Below are 8,807 nucleotides of genomic sequence, written 5' to 3' on the forward strand. Positions count from 1 at the left end.
GTATCTATGAAATGTTCAATTTCATAACTGCATATTAAAAAATAATAATAGTTAAATTGTGATTTTTAATTTAAGATGAAATTGATTAAACACCTGATAACCAAACTACTATCATCATAAACATATTGTCTTCTTTGTTTAAAGTTTCAACCATCAGTAATACTAAATCAAAAAACTAAAAATGTTTTCAATGGTTATTCTCCTTATAACTTACTGAACTGAGGTCTGAGACAAATAAATATTATTTTTAGGTCAACGAACTAAGTCGATATGTCTGTTATACACTTCGAAGTTCCATTCAATCAATGATGCGTTATTTTTTTTAATGATTATTACAAGATTACAGTTACAAAGAACATAAGATTCATAAGAAGAAGAAAATATTTTTATATTTTTAACAATGTTCTATTATATTTAGATTATATAAAAAAAATGAAGAGATACTTTAAATATAATAAAATTGATGTAGAATAAACATCAAAAATTTTCATTGCTGAAGCTGAATTTCGAGGAAAATATAATAATAATAATAAGCCATGCCAAAGAAAATCTTATCAGATAATTAATATTTATAATAATAATTGTATGATTTAATATAATAATTGTATTTAGTAATACCATATGTGCTTATAAATCAAAAAAGATATTTTTGTAAGAAAGGAACTTACAAACTTCAATATTAAAAAAAATTTTAAGGAACAAATTATTTGTTAGTTATTATACTTACTTTAAAGGTATTCTAATATTACTTCTTTAACAATATTTATTATTATTATTGAAAAAAGATAGTATACCTATTATGATATGTTTATTTATGAAAATCATATTTTTTATTGATGATATATTATGAAGGCTGTAAAAATATTTGATTAACAACAGTAAAACATTCTTTATGTATTGAATAAAATAAATTATTATTAAAATAATTTAAAAGTATTTGGAAAATAATATTATATCATTACATAATAAGTATGAGTTTTAAATCATAGATATTAATATATTATTATATTAGGTACCTCTAATACATTTTTATCCATCGCTGCTTAATATAATTTTTAATAATAACCTACCCACCAATCGTAATTATTAAAGACCGGATTTTGCATAAAATGCATGTTGTTATTTTCAACATCATATACATGCAGTCAATGAGTGTCCACAAATCATTACTTGATTGATTAAATATCAAAATTTTATACTGCATATTTTTGCATATTCTGACGTTAATGCATGATCTGCATATTTTTGCATATTTTAACAAAAACCGTACAAATATACAAATAAAAACATAGATCATAGGTACGTTTATATAATATTATAATATCAAATATTTTACGTCTCAAAGAATATCTCAAAGGCTCCGTATAGAATTCAATTATATAAAGAAATGTTGCCAATTACACATTTACCACCGCAGCCAATAATTACCCGTTGGGGTACTTGGCTAGAGTCAGCCTTTTTTTACGCAGATCATTTTGAAGAGTTCAAAAATGTGATTGAAAACTTAGAAGATAATACAAAATGCATTCAAAATTGTAAATCAATTTTTAATAAATTTAATGTAAAATATGATCTTGCTTACATTAAAGCAAATTTTTTATGTATCGTTGAAAGTATCAAAAAGCTTGAAACCTCTAATTTGTCCCTTGTAGACTCGTTAAAAATTTTAGAACAAGTGGAAAACTCTGTTAATGAACTTCCTACTAGTGCAAATAGTACAATAATTAAAACAAAATGTAAAAACGTTTTGAATAAAAATAAAGGATTAATGGTTTTAAAAGAAATTTCAAAAATACTTCAAGGTGACAGTGCTAATTTCGACGATTTATCTGTTCCAAATTATTCGCTGGATATAATAGCAAATTTTAAATATGCTCCAATCACCAGTGTTGATGTCGAACGTAGTTTTTCATCATACAAGTACATTCTTACAGATCGCCGTCATAATTTCACGGAAATAAACATGGAACATACTTTGATAACTTATTGTTTTTCAAATTAATAATTTACTACCTTCAATAAAATTGTTCGTACTTTTTTCCTATTTATATCAGTATATCACCAATGTATCTACTATTTAATTTTAATAAAATATTTTTTACAATATATCAATGTTTAAAAATTAAATTACAATTTAACAAAAAATTAAATTGTTGTACTATATTATACATGTAACTTTTTGTTTATGAAAAATGTAATAAAATTAATAAATAATTATCACTGCAAAATTAAAATCAAATATAAAATTGAAATTTTATTTTGCATGTTTTGCATTTTTTCCTTGCATATTTTGACTTTTTTTAGTGCATGTTTGCATGCATATTTTACAATTTAAAATGCATATAAATCCGGTCTTTAGTAATTATATTACATGTTTACATAATGCAAAAATTTAGATTTCTATAAAAATTAATAAGGTTTATGTATATATATTTAGATTTTTTAGTTCCAGTATAAACAATTTATAAGAAGTATTGTATTCAAATCTCAGGCGTATTACCTATTAAATTGAAGATTTTTAAAACTTTTTACTACAAGATATTTTAAGTAAATGTTTATGTGATTTTGACAAATTTGGAAAAATTTAAACTTAAAACGCATGTAAAAAAAAAAAAATTGAGCATTTGTATTTTTAATATTTGTTTACAGATTTAAGAACAATGACATATCTAAGAATTTTGTATTGTCATTAACGACAAATTGTTCATTTCTCTTATAGCTCAAATAGAGATAAAATATTTTGAAAATCGTACAATAAAGATGTTATGAAAATTTCAAGTATTTAGTATTTTTACTATTTACAGCTATTTAATATGTATTAATGATTATCTAATTAATTTTTACAATAAAGATTACAATAATATGAAATCAACGTTGCCATCAGTGTAATCATACGCAATCGACATATTTAGTTATTAAGACGATAAGGCACCGTTGAGAGGGCCTTACCGATATCAACAATCTGCGTACACCGCCGGTAAACGACATTATTTCCGTGCGGCGCTTGTGTTTTTGTATTTTTAGGCTTCGTTAACGCGCCCGACCGGCCGGCCTGCCTTACCGTAGCATTCGCAGGTATGGCGTGTCGGCGTAGAAGCGTGCTCGTCAATAAAACTGTACCGCCGTGGGTCGTCAACCGTCCAGTCGGTTATCCACGTCTCCTACTACGGTCGGTGGCTTGTTTTGGCGAATCGGCGAGCAAGGGGTTTCCACCCGTCGCCGCTCGATTTGTATCGCCGTCGACGAGGCGGAGCGTGATGTGGCTGACTGTGATAACACTGATAACGCGCTACGGGAGGCAGTGGTGCTGATGTTGCCGGTCGCGTACTCGCGTCATCCAAACATTCCAAACTAGCCTTGCAATATTTATTGCTTTATTAATTATTAGGCGTCGCGCGCTATACTTGTTAATTACTCTCGTCCTTGCGCGTCTGCCGTTTTTCCGTTTTTAGCGATCCCCCCCTCACCGTATCGTTCAAAGACGAGTAGTAGCGTCGTTGGTTGCACCCGCGTCCGTCGCCGGCTCATGTACACCGGGATTTCCGCCGTCGAACAGCCGAAGAGTCCACCACCGTCGACGACCTACGACCATTTGCTGTTGCTCACTCGATACCGCCGTCCGTCCATTACTGTCTCGCCGCTAGGTTAGTGCTGCACAGCCGACGAGCGTCGACATGATCTCGTTCACCGAGCTGTTTCAACGGGTCGCTTTGCTCGTCCTCACGCCGAAATGCTACCAAGTGTTCTTCTACGATTTGGATTTCTTCAACGGTAAGTGTGTTACAGTGTCATTGTTGTCCACACGACGAGATACAGTGATCGTCTCGTACGTCATTTCTTTAGACGTTTGCGAACACATTCCAAACGAAAGCACTAACCAAATGCAAAATTTTGGGCCCGTGTCGCTGCTGGACAATGTGTCTTAGAGACAACACGGTGAGCGTCTTCGGTTTTGTACTGAGTGATTGTTCAGGCTTTTATACGTTTGCATAGTCATCAATGTCGTTGTACAGTTCACGTTTTTACATTTTTCATCTGCTTTGTTGAGTATAACTTGATACCCATTCGTTTACTAATCACCAACACTTAAAACGATTGTATACCTAATGGTTGTATTACAGTTTTTTTTGTCTTATATTTTACAGATTACAATTTCTTAAATGTATTATTCAGTCTATCTCGTGATAAGCATTATATTTCGTAGTGCACATAATTTATAAGAATATAGTAATAAAAATAATAATAATTACAATCATTGTAATCACACTTTTAAGTAACCACTGAAATTCCAACTATTTAACCATATAGGTATATAATATTATAGACAATATTAGTTATATTCTATCATGCTTAGTTATTATTTTTCATTTCTATTAAAAAATTTTAAATTAAAAATTAAAAATATTTTTTTTAAGTACCTACTTATATTATAATATTTAATAAATATGATCAATGTCAGCTATAGTTTGTATGAAATATATTTCACTATGTGCTATATAACTACCTTGGTTTATTTAAGACAGGCATTAAAAATAAATAGGTATATCAGTTATAATTTAATTATTCTTAACAAGACATGTTCCATAGACGTAAAAAAAAATGTCAACTATATGATTTTGTATTAAAATAATTATAATGTTTAATATTTTAGTATTAATCTAAATTTAGAGAACTTTTCATTTTTCGTGCGATGGTATCTAGCCTATTTATTTAGTTATGGGTTTATTGTTTATTGAGAAGTTTGATAATTTTGTAATAAATATAACTTCCTATCAAAAGTAGAAATGAACTAAGCTAAAATAACTAGAATGCATACAATTTAATAATAAATTTATATGTACCTAGATTATTATTATTTACATACCTACTATTTGGTAGATAGTTAAAACTTATAATTTATAACTTAATAAAAAAAAAATGATCAACACCTTGTTGCTTTTTTAACTATTTTTATATTTTGATTCAGAAAGTATAAGGTTTGATATAAGTTTAATACTTTTATCACCTTCATAAAAATATTATTTTTGTTTATTATTTATTAAAAATAAAATAAAAATACTGTTAATATAAAATATAAATTACTAATATTAGAATGACAGACTTATTTAATGTCAGAAAAATTAAATAAATTGAAAATTATTGTTTAAAAATCAACATTCAAAAACATTATTATTATTTTTTTTTATTAGTTTCATCCATGGTTAATGTTTAAAATGTTCCATTAATTGTTTTATAAAAAATATCTAAGGTCAATCATAATAAATATTATCTTTTAAAATTTTATTTATAATATTATTTAAATTATGAGTTTTATTTACTATATTTGAGTTATTTTATTGACGATCAATGATCATTGATTTGTTATGATAATTGATACTTACTGCTGACTGTAGTACTAGTACATACTATTAAAATGTAATCAACAATGTTACAATAATAATAATTTTGTATTTAATGTTTGTGTGAACTTGGAAGAGTTTTGAAAATTTAACTAATTAACAGTATAATTTTAAAATGCTGTCATTTTTTCTACAATATGTATTAATATCTTAAACTTTTTTTCCAGGTACTTGTATAAGATCTGCTCTCAGTAAAGGTCTTGGATTTGGAATAGTTGGTGGATCTCTTTTAGGTAATAATTGTTATCCACACATTCTTAATTATGTCTTATTATTTAATAATGTGTTATAAATTATAATAAGCGAAACACTGCTATTACAATTTTGCAATAAATTATTAATAAATATCATTTTTTTTCCAGTCAAACTTCCGCAAGTTATCAAAGTATGGCAAAGTAAAAGTGCTGTTGGAATTAGTCTGGTAAATGTTTGCATGGATCTATTTGCTGTCACAGCAAATGTTGTATATAGCTATTCTAGTCAATTTCCATTCAGGTGATAAATTAATTCAAATTTGTTTAATATGTTTAATATGTTTATTTATGTATTGTGTATTAATAATTTTATTTTATTTTACAGCTCATGGGGTGATTCATTATTTATACTATTCCAAACATTACTAATTGTAATATTAGTTTTTTATTATAACATATCCAAGAGAGCGGCTAGTGCTTTTGCATTTATTTATTGTTCGTTATTGTTTCTACTCGTATCAGATATTGTTCCAAATTCTTTCCTTTGGAATGCACAGTTTGTCAGCATACCTTTAATGTTTTATGGCAAGGTAATTATAGAACATACTCAAAAATAATTAATATTTTAATATTTTAATGTTTATTTTTGTCCATAGATGACTCAAGGTTATGTAAATTATCAAAATAAAAGCACAGGGCAATTGTCAATGGCTACGTCTATTCTTTTATTTTTGGGATCATCTGTACGAGTATTCACGTCTGTACAAGAAACTGGAGATAACCTTTTAATTTGGAGTTTTGCTTTGGCGTCTTTTGCCAACTTTATAATTGTTACTCAATTTTATTGCTATAAATCAGGGTCACCTGTTAAAACTAAAAAAAAAACTAAAAAGAATAAAAGATTATAAATAAAATAATCAGTATGCCATTTATATTCAACTATCACATGTTTACAAAATAAAATAGTGTCATAGTAGATATATAATAACCAGGTGATTGTCCAGTCTTTTAAGTAAATCTTTTAATTGGTATGAATATATATACTGTTTCTAAAAATATTTAGATATTAAATTTTAATTGCAAAATTCCATTAATGTTTCAATAAACTGATCAGAATTTATTTTAGATAGAAAAGTAATGTATGTGTTTATGTGTTTTGTTAGGAAATGTTTGTAAAATTGTATTTTAATTAATTTCTTATAACCAAGACTCAAATTTTAATTTAATTTGTGTGGTAAAAAATTAAAATCCAAAAAATAATTTAAAGTTATTTAAATTAAATTTGAAAAATTAAGGTAATTGATTAAAAAATAATATTTCTTTTTATTGAAATTATTTAATTTTATAATATTTCCACGAGTGTAATTTCATTTTAATGAATAAAATAGTACAAAATGGTTTGTTAATGTTCTTCCCTGTGATGAGTATTAAATGTTGGGGAGAAGAATATCTTCGTATTGTTTGTTTTAGGCAAAGAATTAATTTTATTGAAAATTTTGCCCTCTATTTTGATAATATTTATAATCAAATTTTACTTACGTGTTTTTAATAAGTTGTTATCGACTTAAAAAAATATAATTGTATCATTCTATTAAAAATTAAATAAATATGATTATATCTTCATATTTTTGTTTGAACATCATATATTTTTAAGTTCAGGCATCTAAAATAATTTCTCAGCCCTATTAAACAGGTGTACGACGGGTTTTCCATTAAACATATATATTTATTGTAGATAAATATTTTAAGTATTTTAAAATTTTTAACTTTTGACAATTAATTTTTCACAACCAGCTATAATATTTTAATTAAATTATTCATGAAAAACTAAAGCAAAATAATTTAAACATTATAACCTTACCCAAAGACTGGTAAAAATAAGATAATCTTTGATTTTTATTTATATGTAGTGTATTTTATGTAAATTATAGTTTCAAAAATATTTTAATGTTTATAAATTATAAATTAGTCATTATTATTATTCAATATATTAGGTATTGTTCATAGTAATAATTAAAAAAATTTTTTTCAACCAAGTGTGTAATTTGAATTATTGTTATCAACCTAAAAAAAATGTACTTGTATAAACTATTTAAATTAAAGAATACTTCTTTTCTAATTAATTATGTCTTTTGTATGTTAACAAAAAAATATTTTATGTCTTAAACAAGGTATTATTAATAGAAAGTGTTAATACTTAAAAAATATAGTATGGTTCTTAGATTAATAATATTTACGATCATTCTCAATATTTTGAAAGATTTCTACAGAATACCTTTCATGCTGTATTTTGTATATTTTTATTTTTACATCGTTATGTACAATACCGTAAAAATACAAATTTAAATCTATAAATGGTATATCTCATTTCAGAGTATAACATTAATACTTGTTAAATGATTTCAAGTAGGTAATTAAATTTCAGTTCAGTACTCATGTCATTTTTTGTATATGTATTATATGTCGATTAATTCAGAAATTTTATACTGCATTTTATTTTTAAGGTAACATGGTATTATTATTCACATTTAATCTGTATATATTTTAATTGTATATAATACCTACGAAAATTCTACATTTTTTATATCATAAAATTACATTAATATTATTATTTCTCGTCTTTTTGGAAATTAAATAATAAATGTAATTATGGAAAAATTTTATGTGTAATGGATTAGGATATACAAAATATATATATAGATTACATTAAAGTAATTTTAATGTTATACTAATAAATATTGACAGTTACATCATTAGCCGTTCACATTTTATAGTATTCCACTTTTTTGCTATGTAAGCGCTATTCTGAAGCCTCGCATAATTGAACAAATTCACTTAGTATTAGTATGGTAGGTATTGTTAAATGTAAAGTTTAATTAATCTATTCATAATGAGAAATGTATGTCGTAAAATGTTTAAAAATTATAATACAGATTTGGTATTGTTTAAATGTTGCTCATAGATGACATATATTTTTTTAAATTCCATAATACTGTTTATAATAATTTTCTTCTGATAAAATTCAAGTTATAACATAAGCTATCTGTTCTTTTATGTATATTTTAATATTTACACTGAACAACCTAATTTAAAGGTAATAATCCAGTGCACGATCTACAACATTATTTTTATTACATTTACCTTTTTTGAGGATACTTAGATATGTAGCATCACTTAAATTGACACAAATATTGTCCTCATATAATTTTTCACC

At 25.6% G+C, this 8,807-nt stretch overlaps 1 protein-coding gene across 1 annotated transcript; it reads left to right on the top strand.

Annotated features, from left to right (window-relative positions):
* The first annotated feature begins 3,278 nt into the window (after positions 1–3,278).
* On the top strand, positions 3,279–6,797 carry LOC112598316 (mannose-P-dolichol utilization defect 1 protein homolog). Its single transcript, XM_025344724.1, has 5 exons — positions 3,279–3,771; positions 5,567–5,632; positions 5,762–5,894; positions 5,979–6,183; positions 6,250–6,797. The coding sequence occupies exons 1-5, from the start codon at positions 3,675–3,677 to the stop codon at positions 6,499–6,501; spliced, it is 753 nt and encodes a 250-aa protein (XP_025200509.1). The 5' UTR covers positions 3,279–3,674; the 3' UTR covers positions 6,502–6,797.
* The last annotated feature ends 2,010 nt before the right edge of the window (positions 6,798–8,807 follow it).

Source organism: Melanaphis sacchari, unplaced genomic scaffold, assembly GCF_002803265.2.
Source record: "Melanaphis sacchari strain LSU unplaced genomic scaffold, SCAv2.0 Contig47_pilon_pilon, whole genome shotgun sequence".
Classification (NCBI taxonomy): Eukaryota; Metazoa; Arthropoda; class Insecta; order Hemiptera; family Aphididae; genus Melanaphis; species Melanaphis sacchari.